The sequence below is a fragment of the Dermacentor variabilis genome, chromosome 8 (assembly GCF_050947875.1).
Source record: "Dermacentor variabilis isolate Ectoservices chromosome 8, ASM5094787v1, whole genome shotgun sequence".
In the NCBI taxonomy this organism is placed as follows: domain Eukaryota; kingdom Metazoa; phylum Arthropoda; class Arachnida; order Ixodida; family Ixodidae; genus Dermacentor; species Dermacentor variabilis.
In genome coordinates this window covers 31,496,168-31,516,659 of record NC_134575.1, presented here as the reverse complement: position 1 = coordinate 31,516,659, position 20,492 = coordinate 31,496,168, and the positions used below count along the sequence as shown (strand labels likewise).

Below are 20,492 nucleotides of genomic sequence, written 5' to 3'. Positions count from 1 at the left end.
GTGCTTGGACTTCATACGAAGCGTCATGGCGGCGGTGACGACGACGACGGCAGAAATGCGCTTGGAGTGTCCATCTAATTGCTATCGCAACAATGACGAACTCGAACTACACGAGCACTTCCTCGTTCAAATCTGATCAGAATGTGTACGGGTGTCGAACCTGCGATCACGTGGTCAAAACCAGTATGCGAAAGGAGCCTTAACGTAGGGAGATGCGGTACGCTCTGGCGATAAAAGCGGCAGCCTTAACCGCTGCTACTTATGCAAGCAAGGTAACCCGAGCCACTGCGTGCAGCCTGTATAAATGTGCCGCAGAAAACCAAATAGTGGTGCGAAATAGTGGAAAACCAAATTGCGGGCCGGGAGAGGCCATTGCGCCAAAGGATACCGCACGGGCTGTGATATTTTGTTCTCGTGTCGTGCGCTCGACAGAAAACGATTTGCATCAGACTGTACAGGACTATACGCAGCATCAGTCTACGTTTCCCGTCCCAGATTCCCACTGCCGTGCACAGGTGGCGTAGTGGTTTCGAAACTCATGGTGTTCAGGTTGCGGCGTGTCCTGACCAACAGCCGGTTACGAATGGACGGAGCCACGGACGTACAGACACCGCGGGTATCTCCCCCCCCCCCCCCCCCCATAAATGCTCTGAAGAGAGAACAACCTTTGTCGCGGCTGCCAGCGCCACGAAAAGATGCTTGGGGTCAGCCAGGTCTCGTCGTCTAGAATCCGGAAACAGCGCCGCTTGCGACGCAGCGTTGGCGGTTGGAAAAAGTGTTGAGTCCGCTCCTGCCGCGATGGGACTGCCGTTCGTCGCGCCGCCTTTGAAGATGGAAGCCACAGCATCCTGGAGCTGTGACATGAGGCCGGTCACAGCTGAGATGGCCGCTGCGGGCACTGCGGCCTTGCCTGCGCACGGACGGCATGCTTAGTAAATGTCAGATTTTATCGGCGAACTGGCTACAAAATTATTGCCCGCATAATAACACCCAGTTTAAGGTAGTATAGATGTAGAACAGCATCTGTTTAAACTTTCGTTCTTGAAATACGAGTGAATGCTTAAGGAAAGAATCGCAATATTTGATTTGTGTTACTAGGGCTGCAAAAATAATGCCGTGATTATCACTCGCCGGAAGTGACGCATGACTCGGAACTCGCGGCTCCTACAGGCGTGACCTCTGAGATTGGGTGCCGCCCGTGGCTATACGACGTCATCCGACGTCATATCCACAGACAACCAGATACATGCGTCACCTGCTTAGGCGTTATTTGGAGGCAGCGACAGACAGAATTACACTAATATTGAGCTGCAGTTTGCAAAGATTGCTTCCGTAGTTTATACGGCTCATTTATCACCCATTGAACCCAAGGTAAAGTTTCGTTGCAGTTGACCTTTAAGAAGTGCTTGTCCTTATGCTCGAATTCGTCAGTTTAGAGGAGGAATTGCTGCTATTGCACTTGTAAGCTTTCCAAAGAGAGATGACTTTTGTCCGACTTTGGTCTGTTAGACACATTAAGAAAGCTGAAAGTAGGACTCGTGTCCACAAAGCACTTCGCAACCTCTGTAACCACATAAGGTCAACAGACAGTGAAATCAAATTTGGCAGCCTTGGTGCCACTCGGTAGCACGCAAAGGTTTCTTGACCCGTTTCTTGGTATTGTATGCTAGAGTAATGTATGCTTGCGTAACGTATGCTTTCGTAAAGCATGCCTGCGTATTGTATGCCTGACGCCTGCGACTAAAAGGATGTTTCACTGCGGTCGCCATGGCAATGAGTAGCGTTAGCTGACGCCCCCAGCGCTTGGTCTACGGCACACTTGCTCAGTGACCCAACAAAGTGGATGACGGGTTTGTTGCGACTAACATATACGATTGCAACAAAAAGGAGACCTCCTTGGTTGCCCTTGTAATTCTTGCTCACATCATACGGTAGAGCATTTCGTGGGAACAGTCCTCTATAATTGGAATAGTGAACTTACTACTATCCAGGGTCGCTGGCCAAAGACAACAGGTTTCAATGAGCTAGAAACTTCGTGGACGAAGAGGAAGGTGCGCTTCGTGGCCTACTTTGATTTCTCCACTTAAATACATTTAACACAAACGCTTAAATTATTTCCCTAGAAAACTGCTAAGCGGATTTTAATAAAAAATTTTGCGTTTGAAAGAGAATTTTGAATTTTACCGATTGAAGGAAGCATAATTTTGATGTAGGATCTCATAACTTCCAAGAATATTGTTTAATATTGCTAACTTAACTTCCAAAATAATTGAAGTGCACCATTTGCATATTCGTAATGCGCCACGAAGAGCAGATGTAGAAGTACTGCAGACTTAATCTGCCAGGGCATCTGAAGCGGACCAATGGGATTTAGTTTTTTAGCTTACGTGCAAATTAGGACAACTATTATGAAAGATTTTGTAGAAGTATTCAAAACTAACTTGGGCTAGTTGGTTTATGTTCAGCTTCCACGGTGGACAGCAGAGGCGACGAGAACTGATACAGTGATATCCTTGATAGAATAAGTGATTGCGCTGATTACAACCGACAATTCTTCCACACGGAAATAACATTAGCAAAACTGCGCTTTTTTCACGCTGGAATGCATAATAATTAAACGCTGTATTATCAGTGGCCGAGTACAATAAGAAAGAAAGAAAGACTTAGAGAAGGGCATGTTCCATCAAGCAAACCGGTACTGCATATTCACAGTGACAGCGCCAAATGTGCGCCTAGATTTTGCGTATGTATAGCCTTCTTGAGATTGACTCTTTGGTTACCCTACAGCAGTGACCTATCTCTTAGCATTTGTCTATAGCGTGTCTTTAGGCATGCGGAGTAGCATTAACCGCACCTCACCGGCTGCGAGGCGTTGTATTTTGCTAAATATACGAGATTGCCTGCAGCTCACCGTCGAATAAGTCGAGGACCCTGTGCGGCACGCCGCTCAGTCTGTTCACCAGTCGCCGACACTTGGTCTCCGACGTTGGCTATAAAGAGAACGTCCGTTGGATAAGTATTGACTCGATCCTCTGAGGCATTATTTAAAGCACTCGTGGGTTTTACTGCCCGCAAATTTGTGCCTTTGTGGCACAGCGAAACCGGCGACCGCACTGCGACCTGCCATTCTGGCTACGTAAGAAGTGGAGTCAGTTGATGTATAACGACCAAGCGGGATCCCGTACATGCGGCGGAGAAGATGCGGTTCGCGGTGCAGCTCTCCATTGATCTGAAATCTGGGTGCAGAACACCGCAGCGCCGGCGAATAAAACGGTCATATGCTCGACAAAGCAGGCGAAAACAACACAAACACACACGCACCCGTCGGGAAAGAAACGAAGCGACAAAAGTCAGTATCTGTTCCTTGTCCGCTTGTTCTTTTTGTTTTGTTTTTGTTTCAGCTGTTTGTGGCTGTGGGTTTCCGCTTTCTTAATATATGTCAGGTAGACAGCGAATAGGTAAACACAAATCTTTTGAAGACAAGAGCCCTATTTTACGCAGCCAATTGATGAACTGCGTTGAGAAAATACCCCGCGGCCACACGAATCTGTTGCCTTTGGATTCTACAGGCGTAGTTGCAGAGCTGAGGGTAGGCGCTTCCACAACGTAGGGATAGGGGCTAAAAGCCTTGGCAGTCTGCTCAAGGTTGAACTAAGAACTAAACACAAACCCACTGAAACGCAAACAGGGGAAATTGCGGTTACTGCGAGGTCATGCGAAAAAGGTACAAGTATGCGTGACCAAAAGTGACGTGTCACGAATACCACGGGTGGCAAAGGTGCAAGGATATATATATATATATATATATATATATATATATCCTTGCACCTTTATATATATATATATATATAATTTGTTGAGTATCTATAGCTTTCAATGTGACGTCACGGACCCAGCTTCTCACCGAGCCGGTGCACATGCATGGCGGCTATGATGACGTCAGTGCTAGCCATCTGTAACATAGAGCTTCCTACAATTACAAGAGGGAACTCTGGCGCTGCGATCGTTCAGACACCATGGGAATGACGGGTAGTAGATGGGTTTGTCTGATCTTCCTGCTTGGGGCTTCAGACGTTCTCGTGGCTTCGTTTATTACGCTTTATATGAGCCTACATTGGCCTACATTTCAAAGAAAGTTATAATTTTCTTTAAATGTAGAGGGTAATAAGACTGCGCAAGCACGCAGAATCGCTACTAAAAATTGCATTGCTTCAGCTTGTCGATGGGGCTGTATAAATGACGTGATGGCAATACCGGGCTTCCTTGCTCTCGAGGTCCTGTGATCGACTTCTGCCGTAGGACAGCTTTAATAACGTTGATTTAATTATTTATAAGGCAGTGCTTTCTTAAATCTGATGACTTTGCAAAGTCACGAAGCCATCTAAAGGCGGAAGAACGAAGTTCAGGCACATCCACGTGCTATACCCATCATTACCGTGCTGGCTGAACAGCCCTGCTCGCACCTCTCGTAGACACGATAGCGCCACAGTTCCCGCTCGCAATGGCATGAAAAAAACGTATGGTCTACTGACCAGAATATTTTACTCGCGCACACCCGTTTCGAGCTCGAGCACTTCATCTTGAACCACTCGGCCAGTTGTCGGCGGAGCCCGCGCACTGGGCTGCATGCTTCACGACTGGGGCCAACGGGGCAGCTAGAATTACAAAGCCGCAGCTGGCGAACACTGACGGCAAGCATGCGATAATAACAGTCTGATCGTTATCGCTGTTGTTCTTCCGTTCTTAAAAGCCAGTTCCCGCAGGTCACGGCAAAAGATACCCGCCTCGCAGAAACGGTGCAAAGGTGCTAATACTGGTCTTATGGGTAAGAATTCGCAGCGCTCGTGCGTGGCATCCATCATTTGCGGAAAGAACGACATCGACAAACGCTCGGACTGTTCTTATCGTGTGCTTGTCGAAAGTCGTCGCGTGCGATGGCTTTATCGTCAGCTGCCTCCGTCGTCGAACTCTACCGACGGCATCCGCGTGTACAGGCCGCCCCGACGGACGGTCACGGGGTTCGAGGTTAAGTGCGTTTATTCCAAACGTACGCGGTAGAGTAACTTGAGGCTTCTGGTCTACGGTACAGCGGAGCAAAAAATAAGGACTCCCTGCATGGCACCACCACTGACAGTGCGTGGAAATGTGCGTGCGCTCCCAGCGTTTACTATATAGTGACTCAAGTGAGAGCGGCGTGTTAGTCGACAGCTCCCGAGAACTTGAACTTTTGCCCTGCAGTATTGGCCTACCGCCCACACCATGGCTGCGTCCTTGTCCGGCACGTCTTCTGCAGCCCGGGTCCGGTTCAGCGCCGCCACGACGTCCGCCTTGGGTCCGACCAGGTAGCGGAGGACGTTCCAGGCGAGTACGCGTCGCATGGCCAGCCTCTCTTCGGGGCGCGACAGGTAGGCCACCAGGGCTAGCGCCGGCTCATCCGCGGTCACGTGCTCGTTGACGCCTTGCTTGGAAAGGCCGAACCGAGAAAACAGCCACCGCCACCGGACTGCAGCACGAACCAGGAAATCAGAGTCGGTGATTACACTCATGCAGAACGAATGCTCTTTTTAAAAACGCGTTCTTCATAAGCGCTAGCTTTTTCGGAAGTGGAACCATGTGCCCCTGCCGAGGTGTTTGAGAGTGCAACGACTTCCTTTTCTGAGCGAACTTGGTACCTTGTTTTCACATGATCTGAGTGTTTATTTTTCTTTATAAGCTGTAGGTGTTGTGCTTTTATTTCATTTTTCGTTGCCCTGAGGGCAAGGTGTGTCGTTGAGCTCTGTCTTTGTTACGCGCGTGCCGATAGCATCCTTATTTCTATTTTTTATTCTGTTACATAGTTTCGCTATTAGATTGCTTTTGCTGAACAAGAATTGTGGCTAAGTAGGTGCACCAACTCCGATAGCTATGTGTAGCCACTCCAGCCTAAGAGCTGCCTGCCATACCATAGTACGTAATAGGCCATAGCACGTATTAAACAGGCTGCGTCTATCTCTTGCCGGCCGGGAGAGATTCTGAAACGAATTTCTGCCGGCACTCACCTCCTATTGGCGCTCGGAAGTCACATGACAAATTGTCGGGAAAATACTTCCTGCAGGTGTTTCCGAGAGCCTGCAGGTGGGCCCTAACATAAGCTAATCTTCCGAGAGCCAATAGAAGGCGAGTACAGCGAGAATAGCCACTGCTTAAAAAATGACCAAGTATACACAAGTTCAGAGAGATAGACGCTTGAAGTGATCAAAAGCGGTGAAACAGGTAAGGTAGTCTTAGCCAACGTGAAGCAAGGCGTTTCGACAAATATAAGCACACTTGTCGACACGTTGAATGCATCTACATCCCTTGTTCGACCACTGCTGATCAATCTGGTGGATGGAGCGTTAAAGGTGTGAGGTTTCGGTGGGGGATTGTGGGTACACGCCATCTTGGTACACTAATGTAAACTCGAACAAGACGACGACGACGCGAGAAGTACGCACGAACACTATGACAACAGCGTGTCTGCATGCCGCTGGTATTGTTAAATATGTTTTAAAGGGGTATGGTAAGTTAATCGATATTTGTAAGAAACGCTTATAAATTTGCTGAGACACCACACTTACCTCGAGAAAAAGACTTGTTAAGCCAAAAAAGGAAAACTACATGAAAGATACGTGTAGTGACATCGTTCTGATGTTATCGCACTTTCCCGCCGTGATGTCACAAATTTCGACTGCATCTACTCGGGTCTGGTTAATTTCTCATTGTCGAAGGCTCGATATCCGTACTAAAGGGACCAACGAGTCAACGACTCAACAAGTTTAGGAAACCGTTTTCGGCGCTCGAATAGGGCCCGAACATAGAAAAAAAATACTTATTTTCGAAGTCGTGACGTCACCCTGACGTAGTGCCTTCCCTGGGACTTGGGCGTGGTATGAAGAAGTCGTACAGTGAAGCGATTCATTAAAAAAATAAAAATAAAGCGAGAGGTCAGACTGAGCGATTCCGAACGCGGCTCCTATAGCGTAGGGTGAGCCGAGGTGTCACCGCATAAACACACCTGTCGAGATGCCCGTGGAGTTGGCGAGGCCTGCGAGGCTCATTCTGAATGGTTGCCCGGAGCCTGCTGCTGCTGTCTTGTTCACGAACTGTGCGACTGGATTCAGCGAACAGAGAACAGAGAACGTTATGAAAGGGCGCAAGCATTGACCCGTCGCTATGGCTGTGTGGTTATGGCGTCGTGCTGCTGGGCGCGAGGTTGAACACAGGGCCGGAGAGACTGCCTTTACAACGAATTTAGAACGCAAAAGTGCTCGCGTACCCGAGTTTTGGGTGTGGGTTACCACCTCCCCAGTTCTGGCCGTTTTGAGCTGACAAGCGCAGAACATACCTTGCGTGATAACGATCGTGTCTGCAAAGTGTTACATCGCTACGCGCCGCGGAAAGGTCTGAAATTTCAAACCGAACGCCGGTTTTCCTTTTCCTCGCGGCGACCGTGCTCCAAGCCGGACGGTGACGTAGCAGTGTCCCTGCGTCTACGTGCTTGTGACGTCGCTCGTGTTGACATGTGACTTCGAGAAATATTGAAGGCAACATCTATTATCTGTGCGATCTGTTGCTTGAATTGATGAATTGAAGTTCACAGAAATAATAAAAACACACAAACGAAATGTCTGCGTGTTTTTTTTTTTTTTTGCTTTACTTCGCACCGAAGCAAGGGAGATGTGCTTCCGCTTCGTCTGCTTGCTCCCACGGTCATGCAGTCACGTGCGCAGGTACCAAAACTATGCCATTTTCTACCGTGTTCCAGCACGTGATCATGCGCTGCGATCCGCTTGCTATGCCTCAGTATTCGTGTAGCACTGAATTATACCGTTTGTTATGTGTCCTTGTGCGCAGCGCGCAAAATCGGTGCTGGGCGAAACGAGACAATAGAAAGAGGTCGCGCGCAACGCCGTCAGCGCTAATGCGCAGTGCTGCAAAAAAGAAAGAAAAAAACAGGAAAAAAATGAAGGCGGGGCCTGTGACGCATGCGTCACGTGATCCTCGAGGTCGGGTATGGGAGCGCGCAGGGAAGGTATTTGGTTTGCGGAGGTTAGGTTTGAGGCATTAAATTATGGGTCTGCGGCATTAAATTATGTCTATCTCGGCTATTAATGAGCCGATTTGAATACTTTTTGCGGCAGAACGCTCCCGAGAAGGCACGTAACAACTTACAGCGTATAAGCAAAATTTGCTATGGGGCCTGGGGAGGGGCTCCTTAAAGAACCGGAGGTAGTAAAAATTGAACGGTAGTCAGTCTCTACAGTTTCTTTCACGTGCCATTTCTTGTGTGTGAGACGGTAAGTTAAATATGTCGCACGTTTTCCATTCCTGTTGCATAATGCACATGTTGCAGGTCATGCCTTGTTATCCGTTTACTTGCAATACTGCTGCATAAATGAGAGCGACGAAAGGTGGCGAAGCTGCAATAGGTGCTGGGCATTTGTAACATGCACGCGCGCAATTACAGTACGTTTACGGCACCCTGCAAATATACGCGCTTCGGCGCTGTAGGACGCAAGGAAATAAAAGCAAGCTTAACCAGCGTTGAGCGCGTAAATGAAATCGCGCATCTTTTCAGAGCAATACTGTGTAGGCAAATCGTAGAGGAAAGCAGTAGCGATTGACGAACACTTCAACAGGCACGGAGTTCGCGAACCGACATGCGACCGCATTAGTAGTATTCTTCTGGCTATCACATACTTATGGTTCTGCCAAATAAGTGTGCTATACAGTGCCATGTTATGCAAACACTGTAAATCTGACATTTGCACATCCCAGTTACGCTGGCGAAGCTGTTGGGTGGCGACAGGGTTCCCGGGCAAGCTCGGTTTCCCTCGTCGTCTCATCGCTGTTCGGAATGATGGTCAACGACCAACGGGCGAAAGCTAACCGAGCGCGGAATTTGCCACAATGCTCACTAATGATATCTCCCAGAACTGCACTGAAGTAGTACATGGGAAAAAGATAAGCCTGCATCATACAACTCCAAAGACAATAAACGAAAGAAGCGGTGGACGATAAAGCTACTGATTGAAAAAAAAATTATGAGCAGTGAAATTGTATGGTGCAGCAACTACTTCCAGAGAGAAGGCTCTTTGGATCCGCCTTGTGCAGTGTAATTTTGATGCTGCGCTGCATGCAGCGTTACTCTTCCTCTTTCTTGCTAATTAAGTGCGAAATACTGTTTAAAGGTCACTCGGGGACCCAGCAAACGCGATGTAAGAGGAACGGTGTGTCCTCGAAAAAAGTAGACTTAGCCGTGGGCGAGTTCCGCAAAAAAAAAAAAAAAAGAAGTATCCCTAACATTATGACCCTGTCGAAGACCCGCAGTGATTGTTTAGTGACTTTGGTGCTGCGCTGCTAAGCACGAGGCCGTCGGTTCAAATCCTGGCCACGGCGGCCGCATTTCGAGGGGGGCGGGGACGAAGTACAAGAGCATTCGTGTACTTAGATTTAGGTGCACGTTAAAGGACCCCAATTGGTCAAAATTAATTCGCAGTCCCCCACTACGGCGTGCCTCATAATCAGATCGTGGCGTTTGGCCCGTAAAACCGCACAATTAACTCTGTCGAAGGCCCCCCCCCCCCATATAACATGCGAAAACGGTAACCACCCACATTGACGGTAGAGACGGCGCGCGCTGGGAACAGCTGATTTTCTAACTCGACTCTACCTGAAGTGTTTCCTTGTAACACTGACATTGTTGCACAAGAAGCATTGCACAACTTGACTGATGCATTAAGCCATCTCTCCGTCATTGTGAGCGCATGTAGTCTTTAGTTTTTATTTAAAGTAGCAGCATGACTTCTGGCCGCTTCAAATAACACGCCATAGGTACGGTGACACTTCAGGGCACTGTCGACCAACATTCAATGAACGGCTGGGTGCCTATTCTCGTTGCCCGTTAGTACGATATTAGAAAATGTGGAAAACTTGTGCTGCCTTTGCGGCACCAGTTTCGTTGGTAACTTTTTAATCGCATATGGCGGGTCATATGTGCTGAGTGGTCTCCGGGCATTTGCTGCAGCATTACGCATGCCTCATCTCATTGCGGATATCGGTTGCGAGCAAGTAGTGTTTCCACCTCGCCGCCCATAAGCACTGGAGACTGAGAAACGCGATGCGCACACTCACTCTCTTCGTCCGCATCCATGAGCTGCTCCGTCACGTTCGCGTCGTCCACCAGAGCGTAGTGCGCGAGGAGGAACTGGTAGAAGTCGTCGGCATCGTCCTCTTCTAGCGAGTGCAGCGCGTTGACGAATTCGTTCACTTCGGGGTTCAAGGTGATCTGGTGAGGACGAATAAGCGACGGTATTCGAGTGCAGGACCCGTGGGGGTGCGCGACTCTCACGCGTCCCCTGATATGTTGTTTTCCCGCATAGCTCCCGTCTCCTGCAATCCGGCTTCGCCGAGTGGCTCGGTGCCAGCGGCAGTCGGCCTGGTTGAAGCGCATTGCGAGAGACGGCGCGAGTGCGGCTCTGCTAACGCCACCTAACGGCGGGGTGACTTGGGCGCAGAAAGGAGAAGGCTCTTCCTCTTTGGCTCGGGTACAGCAAGCGGCGCGGACGTTCTGCGCGTGCGCCGATCCGTGCTTATGCGAGACCGTCTCGTGAGGCCTACCTCGGAATGAACATCATTCGAACGCGCCACCGTTCGCGTGAATGTACGCGCGAACGACCAGGCGTTGGTGTCCAGCATGGGGCGAACATATCCGCTCGTTATCTGGTCTGGTGAGTCTGGTGATGTGTCGCGCGCCCATCGGCATGTTTTCTGGATAGAAACTCGTCTAGCAGGCATTAGTCTATGAAAGGTGCAAGAAATGCCCTTGTGATTGTTTGCACTACTGTGTTGTCGTTCCTTTGCCCCAACAGGACGGGTAAGAACTCCACAGACTATACTAGCTCTACATTTTTTTTCGTATTTCGAACGGATTGAGGCTTTCTGACGCTATCTTATTACCGAAGTCAATAATTTATATTCTCTGGGTCTGTATTATAAGAGACAGAAAAATAAAGAAAAAAACTTCAGTCGAGTTTTTGGCAGCATATCGAAGGCGTTTCCCACGCCAGACAAATCAAGGTCTTGGAGTCAGAATATGGTTCTGCGGACCTCCTCATTGTGACCGTAACGCTGTGAAGTATGAACACAATCGAGGGGATAATTTTTATGGGCCCCTCCTATGCAAGCGATATGCATTAGGCCGGAAACTCCCAAGGTACGCACGTCGGCCTTGCCTCGGCATGATGCGACGCGTGGACATTCGCTAAATATGAGCGAGGTGAAGTGTATATTTGTGGCAGCGAGCCATCAAATTATATAGTCATGGATTACTGGGACTCGTATTTCTGAGAATAATCTTGACCTTTGTTTCCTTCCATGCAGACTATGTCTTGCCAAGCAATTATGAGTTCTGCAAGTATAATTGAGAGAGAAAAGTTTAAAGGAAGTCGCTTGCCGTATGCATGACGATTATGCCTCATTGAGGATGGTCATCAGTGGAGGCGGGTACACGTGGCAGGACCAATCGCTATGTTGATTAAGATTATCACCAACATCAGAATGTTATATTTCGAACCTATTATGCACGAATGACCAGACATGCTCATAAACATGCTTCGAAGCCCATTAAAAAAATTCGTTCCAAAACGCTTCTGTTCACCGACTATTTACGTTTGGATCATACTTCCTCAAACTGTTTACTATGCCATTGATATTAACAAAGCACTTCTAAATGTATTATTGCAACAGGCTAAAAATAAGTTGTGTAGTTTGTCAGGTACAGGGTGACCTAGTAAAATAAAAACAAATAAAACAAGGATTTAAGGGATGTTATTATGTTTTCTTCACTCTTCGTTCTTTCAGTACGGCGGACACTACATGATTGAATAGTCATCGCAGCCCGTTCGCTAATTAACTAAGATTCAGTAGCTAACTGTTTAATTACTGGGCTGGCTATGGCGCTTGGCTGTGGTGAAAGTTTACATAGAATAAAAAATTTGTTTCACTTTAGCAGCAAATGAACGGAAAAGCCTCCACACGGACTAATGGAGTGTCCTAGATAGAATTTATGTTTGCAGTTATTCAAGTAAGGCATCCAAGGGTAATTTTGATGTGTTGATTTTTTGAAATATTATTTTACATTGCCGGCGAATCCTTTCTACTAAAAAAAAACTAAACCTTACTTGAACAGTGAAAGGCGCTGATGCTTCTGCGGTAACGTCGTACTTCCGCGAAAAGGACACCGGTGTGTCGACGCCATATTCAAGAGAAAGTTGCATCATGCGCTGCACGGGATCATCTGTGGGATCGTCAACCATGCGGCGCAGGTCCAGGTTGAACTGCTCCAAGAAAGACAGCACATCCTGCACTCCCTCTGCCAGATTCCGCGCGTATTTCAGGCAGGACATCATGAGTTCCTGGCCGTCTGCTTCACTGGTTGCATGCTTCTGTGCGACGGTAGGGTCGTCTGTTCTGTTTTCCTCGGTGGTTGCCACATGCTGCGAATAGGGCACACCAATTTACTCTTACGATAATAGATTTCGAAGTCTGTAGACATGAACTGATAATGATGCATAGATGTCTCTTCCTCTACTTAACGATCATCACTAGCATCATTATCGTCATCACAATCAACACCACAACCTTTTTAAGTCCACCGCATTATGAAGGACAGTCTCCACAATATGCCATTTTACAGCGAAACTCTATGACTAGCCTCCCGGGATTTCTTCGTCTCCGTCGACAGACAATTCAACCAATCATAGCGGAAGGCGCGGGCCGTTGGGTTCCTTGCAGCACCACCAGATGGCGCTCGCCTCCGCCCATCCGCGACAGCGGCGTCAGCGGCCGTGCGGGGAAAAGGAATAAAAAGAACCAGAAAGATCGCCTTCGCGTCTAGCGTTCGCCGCAAGCGCTTCCCGGTAGAGATTATGGTTGCATAAGCTACAGTTTCTGAGTGGTACGTATGGTCACAACACAGAAAGGCACCGACTTGCGCTGCACGGCGCGCACCACAGACCTTGGCTGGGCTGGAGTCGAAGCTGGGGAACGCGACTGACGCTTGGCACACGAACGTGTTCCACTCCTTGCACGGGTCCGCCTGGCTGCCGACCGTTGCGTCGAACCAGTCCTTCATGTGGCGGCACAGGGAAGTGTTGCACGCGGCTTCACCCCCATCGGTGACCGCCGCACGAGGCGCAGCGTACATTTGGCCGCCTGGAACAGGTTGGGGTGGGCTTCATGGGACATGTTTAGGTCAAATTTGGGACACATTAATTTCTTCTTGCAGCAAGGCGACATCAGTTTCTTCGCGCCGGCCAGCTCCGATATAAATGGGTAATATCTGTCTGTCTCTCTGTCTTGTCTATGTCTATCCGTCTGTCTGTCTTGTCTATGTCTGTCCGTCTGTCTGTCTTGTCTATGTCTATCCGCCTGTCTGTCTTGTCTATGGCTATCCGTCTGTCTTGTCTATGGCTATCCGTCTGTCTTATCTATGTCTATCCGTCTGTCTGTCTTGTCTATGTCTATCCGTCTGTCTGTCTTGTCTATGTCTATCCGTCTGTCTGTCTTGTCTATGTCTATCCGTCTGTCTGTCTTATCTATGTCTATCCGTCTGTCTGTCTTATCTATGTCTATCCGCCTGTCTGTCTTGTCTATGGCTATCCGTCTGTCTTGTCTATGGCTATCCGTCTGTCTTATCTATGTCTATCCGTCTGTCTGTCTTGTCTATGTCTATCCGTATGTCTGTCTTATCTATGTCTATCCGTCTGCCTTATCTATGCCTATCCGTCTGTCTTATCTATGTCTATTCGTCTGTCTGTCCGTCAGTCCGATCGTCTGAGCTAACTACCTAGGTATCTATGAGTCGGATTGTCCATCTCTTTATACACCTGTGCGCATATGTATATCTATGGCTATCCATCTGTACCTTTGTTTTGTCTCGGTGTAGATCTTCCGTCTCAATGTCTTATCTGCCTATATAAATGTCATCATCCATGCGTCTCTGTCTGTCTATGCATGTCTGTGTCTGTCTGCCTCACCTCCTTGCTCCTGGTGCTGATCCCCCTGTTCAGCCGATGTCCCCAGTGCAGGCTCAGTCACAGCGTCGACAGCCGGTGTCATCATACCCACGTGTGTCCTTACTCTAGGCTGCACGTCGTCTTGCGGCGCCTCCGTGGCACTCCGGGCCAGCGGCCTTTGGCCCACTTCCTCTGTTGTCTGCGACGCATATGTTCAGCTTATCAATTATTATACTAGGTTTACTCCCAAAACTCTTTCTATTTAGTGCTGCGTAAACAAGGGATGCATCTAAAATCATTTCTTCCTGCCAAACTATGGCCTCGAATACTCTGAAACATTGCTTAGAGTTAGCGTATTTACTCCGTCATTCATTTGTTCATTTGTACAAAGAACTGTGCATGTTTAGAAAATGTCTTGCTTTTGTCACGGAGATGACGTCTATGGCGAGTACGTAGTCGCTGTACCTACTCGCGGACGATTTTGAGTGGCTGAGCAAGCAGATCTACGATAACGGAGCTTCTGCACTCTTATCAAAACGTCAAGTATTCAGGATATGACTGATATCGCTCTCGTTTTCGGTTTTCCTGGCTACGGAGGCATTGTGGCCGCAAGGCAACGCCTTTAGGAAAAAAGATTCGCGATAGCTTTCCTCGTTTCGTATCGTAAAAGATCAAATTTAACAGCAGACGACAAGACGTAATATATCACCCGCTGCAGGTTTGGTGTCGCTTCTTTTGAGACCAAAAAATTAAATTATAGTAATAAACAAGGCTGGTACTTTGGGATGAGCCTCTTTTTGTGACGAACGTTTCCGTGGTGGCGAGCCGTACTTAGTGACACAGAAAATCGTGACGGTTGACACTGAATGGAAGAGACGTAAGGTCAGTGGCACAATATTTTACAGCAGGCGTTTCGCCCACAAAGAATGACGCCCAATTCATGGTTTAAGGCGGTAGGGGCGAACGCAGCCGTACACTGTAATCTGATGTGCTCCGTTACGGGCGCAAGTCGGCACATAACTCACACTTTTGCAGACGTAAGGGTGTAAAACTGTCAGTTATAGACACTAAATCGCTCTTAAAGGCGGTACTTCGTTTACAGTCTCCCTACTGAGACTCTCGTTTTTTTCAACGCGCACGATATTTCGGCATCATTGCGTGTCCGGCGAAGACGAAGGCAAACGCTAATATAGCGTAGAATTTTTTCCGTCAGTATTTAAACCAGTTATAGTGAATCTTACTCTGTACTCACTTCTTAAAGAGCAAACTATTTATGCTCTGACTCGTGCGCTTCGTTTGCGTAGCTTTGCCTGCGTAGTCAAAGTAAGTTGTGCTCAAGTATGGCGTCAGTGTTTCCTCTGATACAGTCGTAATTGCGTTCCACATGTAGGTCTAACCTACCAATTGGAACCTAAGTGCGACCTGGCTGGAACAAACGTCCCTGACTATAGACTGTTTCCACGGTGGTCGAACTTCCTGCAGCTACTTTTACTAACAGCGAATTTTTCCTGAAGCTTCTACCAAGTGGAAACTATTCGTAATATCCTTCAAATAGTTCCGCCGAGTCAGTGGAGCTTATTTGTGGAGTTAGATTACGAGTGTACGCAAGCGAGATATGTGTGTTACAACACGAATCACAAGAATAAAAGCTCGTTGGATATTCTTGTTTTCGGGAGAAAGAAGTTGGGCAATGTGCCGCACAACAACTGGTCTCTCGTGGAGGAGCCCTCCCCCGACCTCTGATCGTGCGCTACAGCCCAGGGAAAGGAAAGGAAAGGAAGAAAGGCCATATTGCGCTTCCTCGCGCGAATGCCTCCTATAGGGTAACACCAGCAAGGATTTCTTTCCTCCCTTAGACAAAGTTCTACTTGCCAGTTCTTCGTCCTCAGCAGAGGCCGTCTTGGGAAGACCGAAGGGGCCCCTTTGGCGAGGGCCCCGGAACGATTTGACATCGGATGTCTGCAAGAAAAAAAGATAAGAAAACACAAAACTCTCGGAAATTTATGCAAAGTTCTTAGTGTATAGGCATTCGGCTAGAACAGAATCAGCTGGAAGCGAGCCTTTTAAAAGCCTCCAAGATTACCTGCGATTACCTAATTGTGTTCTTTAGTGGCTTGCAAAGTTGGGAGAGCTGCCTAAGCATCAATCTTCTAGAAGTAATTCTATGTAATTCTAGCCTTCGTAGCGTTGCCTCCTGTGTATGAAAGGGAGTTCGCCGCATCAGAGAGAGAGAGAGAGGCGAGTAGTCCGATGCAGCCCAAACTGCGCGTATTGTTGTAAAAATGCAGTGCATTTTACATCGCGGTCGCCTCCTTTGTAGTCGACAACTGCATAGCGGCGTTGCAGTTTCGTTTTTCTTTAGCGGCCAACGTGGCTTGCTAAGCACGCTTTGCGCAACTTGAACAACGGCGAACGCGCAAACGCGTGTCTTGGAACGGCCAAATTCACAGAACGAAGATGGACGATGGGTCAGCTTGCGTTCAGATGAATCTTGGTATAAACAAAGTGAACGCAAAACAAGGACGCGCTGTAGCCCGTAGACGCGGACTTTTGTAGAGGACAACTAAGCCTTGACAAAATCCTTGCGCTGCGTTGGTCTACGTTTTATGTCTAGACCTTGGACGCAGTGGTATTTTGTGATATTTAAGCACCAGAAGTAATATGAATAATGTTAGCATTGAAGCTGTTCTTCTTGCCTTCGATAAAGCAATGGTTGTTCTTGACGTCTTCACAAATCCAGCCAATGGACCTATAAGGCCGTTATTCATGTCGTCATGAGCAGTTTAGGTGGCAAGGATACGGTGCAGCCGCAAGAATGCATGAGCGGTGTTTATAGGGACATTGCATACGTCCCTACTGCATTGTATCATTCATCAGTGTCATTTGTTAGTATGATTTATTTACCACTCTTGAAGAAAAGTGCCTACAAACCGACTAGCCCAACGACACGTCTCTAATGTCTCTTGTATTGCGTGCATGCTTTAAGCAACACTGCATAGCAAAGCTGACACAGTTCGGACTTCGTGGGAAGTATTCTATGAAAACTGTGTGTTCCTGTCCCGGAAAAGGGGTTATTTATGGTGGAAGCAAAATGAAGGGCTGTACTTCCACTTCTTATGACATCCTCGACAAATCGCCCCGGTGGGCACAAGTGCGATTTGTCGAGGGTGCCGTCATATTTCCCCAAGAGTCCCAAATATGACTACGTCCACATGACGTCAAAGATTACCAATAAATCAGAGAATGAATGAATGAATGATTCTCTCGTACTCAGGCCGTTCTTGTGACCGCAAATGTTCTCGAAACTTGCAAGCTTGAAAGCTCTACATAATGTAATATACCGTGTAGTCCGTCTTTGCTGATAAACAATCGGCAAGACCATACAGAAGTATGAGGGTGGAAGAAGTAACAGCGGCCGCTGTAGGTCTCTTCGTGGCCAGGGCTACAGCACATGCGAAGCCGCGAAAAGTCTGAGTTGTGGGAACTCTATTTTTGCTGTTAATTTGAAATTTCCATGACCGATAACTTGGGTTTCTGCACATTATCATAATTCTTTTTGTACTTTGATCTTTTTTGAAATATTGAGAATAGATCTAGAGCAGATACGGTGGTTTCAAAGCAAGGGTTGCAGGGAACCTTCAAGCGCTGTAAATGGCTTGAAATTACACATGTCTTGAAAGAGCACATGAAGCAAACAGACAATGATGCAAGAGAAAGGATAGGGGGATATTACTGTTACATTGAATCAAATTGTAGATATTACAAATAAAGGGGGACAATTCAGACATGCTACAAAAGACAGCAGGCCGCTTTCCTTGCTGTCCTGTTGTCAGTCTTTCTTGTCATGCGTTCCTCTTCTATCTTACGTGGCAGAAATATTCCGGAAAAGAACAAGGAAATGCATCATGCCAGTAAGGACGCTGTCATTTCTGTCCGATAGTTTCTTTTCTTCTTCCGGTGTGTTCCATGTGCACCCTAAGCGCTGGAAGCGTCCCAAATGCTTAAGTTCCAGCTAGCCCAGCTTCGGGCCTTAACGGCTTCCGTACCATGTTCTTGTTCCATCCCGCGATGAACATCAGGACCATGAGGAAGCACGCGAGGAGGATGAACGAGGCGAAGATCTCCTTCCAGTGGCGGCGGGCTTTGACCTGGTACCGCTGGTACATAGGGTCATTGAGTGATCTGCACGGGAATGCGCGAGGGTGTCTGTACGTGCGTGGCGACACGCATAGATTTGGGTCCATACAAGACACTATGTTCCATTGCATTCTACAGGTACTTGCAAATGGCGAAGACACTGAGAGATTAATAAAGAAGCTTGACAAGAAACTAGGGACCACGCAACGAGCGATGGAACGAGAAATGACGAGTGTAACGCTACTAGACGGGAATGCACCAGTGTGGATGTTAGAGGAAACGGTCGCAAAGGGGGGGGGGGTCGAGGGGAAGCGATTTCTAGCTTAATTAGCAGGAAGAAATACGACGATAACAGCATGCGTCTCTTTTCCACGAAGCGCAAGTATGTCCAGGCGATTACGGCGTACCGACGTCAAAAAAAAGTCGGTGACGATGAAAAGCGGAGTTAAACGATGACCTCCGAGATGCCCGCTTGAAATCTCGGAGCTTGCTTGCCTTCTGAGACTGTTTCATGGGGCTGCTATCGTGCGGGCGTGCGCGGTTACATAAGTCACGCGGTATTTTTTTTTTCAATGCTGAGCATAAGTTTTTTTCTACGGAAAAAAATGAAAAAATAGAGAAACAACGTCAAACACAGGATGTGGACTTTACTGGAAACAGAATTGTTTCACCTCTCCTATGATTGTTTACAGCTCCCAAATTGGCATATTCACAATTAAGATAATAAAGAAAGCTAATTTCTCCGAAATAGTTGATTCAATCTCTGTGTCTAAAAAATTACTGGCGATTTCTCAACCAGACTCCGCAAAAATGTGCGTTTGGTCTGGCACAAACAAACGCACCTTTTTTTTGCCGCTGAAGAATAGCCGATAGAAATTTTTTGAACCTATAATTCTTGGTCGCTCAATTCCGCTGTTTAATTTGTAGTTCGCGCTGATTTTGTGCCTGTTCGTGTAACATTATTCCCTTCATTGTGAATTCTAACTGTTTGAAACTTGGAAAATAGTTGTACTTGTTTGTTGCTAGTGTCAACTGTACGCGTCATCGTATATATGTATGCGTGTATTGCTTTGTATGACCCTCCTGCTTGTGCGCAGTCGTTCACATAAATAAATAAATTTATATAAATAAATAAATAAATAAATAAATAAATAAACTACATCCTTAAATTTAAATGCCGTGTTATTATTGAGGGGTAAGCGTGAGATTCGCAAACCTTCGAATACTTTGTGCCATCACTTGCGTATTTGGGTCAGCACGATATGAGTTCGTCGGAGCACGAATGCAAATCGGCTAACGGGCGCATCTCGCCGCTGAATTTTCGAAAAAAGAAACGAGAAAGCTTTTATGAAAGATCAGTCAATAACAAGAGGTGAATAGGAAATACTTATCGTATCCCTATGCACTTCATCGGAAGTAGTAAGGACAGAGAAACGGTTTACGCTTGAGGTGCTGTTCAAGTAACGAAAAGACTGATGTTGCCCGAGCGACGAAGCGAAAGGTGAGAGTGACGGCTCCCTGCATGTGACGTAACAGAGCGAGATATCGAGGAGATGAAATGCACGTGAAGTAAGAGAGTAGCATTACAGCGTCGCAGGTTTCGAGGCACGGGAACAGACGACGATTCTGGTCCGGCAGTCAGGTCCACGAGCTTGCGTAACATCGATGCGAAGTGACATGAAGCAAACTAAAACCCATTAAATTGGTTGAAAAAGAAAAAAACGAACGTTTCCCGATACCCCGGCAACGGTTCGAAACGGTACCGATAGCTCTAAAAGAAACGATGTCAAGCGCTTCTAACTGGTATATTACCGCTCGAGGGGCAGGCTGATGACGTCATCAGCATGGCCGGCGCGAGTCACTTCAGTGCAATGAGCCTCGAATACTGGGAACAACTGAGCCACAATCTTTCGGTACAGCAATCGGCGAGCAAGAAATAAGCGCCGCTCACCTCAGCGATATCACGGAGGGCGAACGAGACCGCAGGACGAAAAATCGGGCCATGGTTCCACGCAGGCGATGGTCGGGCGTCCGGAAACCCGACGCGAGAGTAAGGGAGGCTGTTGTCGAACGCGGTGCTCCAACGGCTTTTGAAGAGTTCTGACTGATGCTAATGATAGTGGCCATTAACCCTGGCATGTACCCACTTAGAGGGAAAGGCATAAATAATTGGGTGACGGAAGGAGACGTCCAACCCACTCGTTGTAATCCACCGTAAAATTACATAGATATTCGGAAATTTTTGCTCCGTAATAATTTGGAGTAATCCACCCATTTCTTGGGCAATCCCTCTTTGTGGGTAGGAGCCACACGCGTGAA

General features: G+C 47.6%; 1 protein-coding gene across 1 annotated transcript in view; it reads right to left on the bottom strand.

The window, feature by feature from the left end:
- Positions 1-20,235, bottom strand: part of LOC142591351 (uncharacterized) — a 28,090-nt gene extending 7,855 nt beyond the window's left edge. Inside the window, exons 1-11 of the mRNA XM_075703675.1 lie at positions 20,125-20,235; positions 18,083-18,218; positions 15,909-15,995; positions 14,058-14,235; positions 13,037-13,233; positions 12,201-12,515; positions 10,153-10,306; positions 7,034-7,129; positions 5,259-5,560; positions 2,912-2,990; positions 666-910 (exon numbers count right to left, since the gene is read on the bottom strand). Of these exons, the coding sequence (XP_075559790.1) occupies positions 666-910; positions 2,912-2,990; positions 5,259-5,560; positions 7,034-7,129; positions 10,153-10,306; positions 12,201-12,515; positions 13,037-13,233; positions 14,058-14,235; positions 15,909-15,995; positions 18,083-18,218; positions 20,125-20,177 (1,842 nt within the window). The 5' untranslated portion in view covers positions 20,178-20,235. The remainder of the gene's footprint in view (positions 1-665; positions 911-2,911; positions 2,991-5,258; positions 5,561-7,033; positions 7,130-10,152; positions 10,307-12,200; positions 12,516-13,036; positions 13,234-14,057; positions 14,236-15,908; positions 15,996-18,082; positions 18,219-20,124) is intronic.
- Positions 20,236-20,492: the final 257 nt, after the last annotated feature.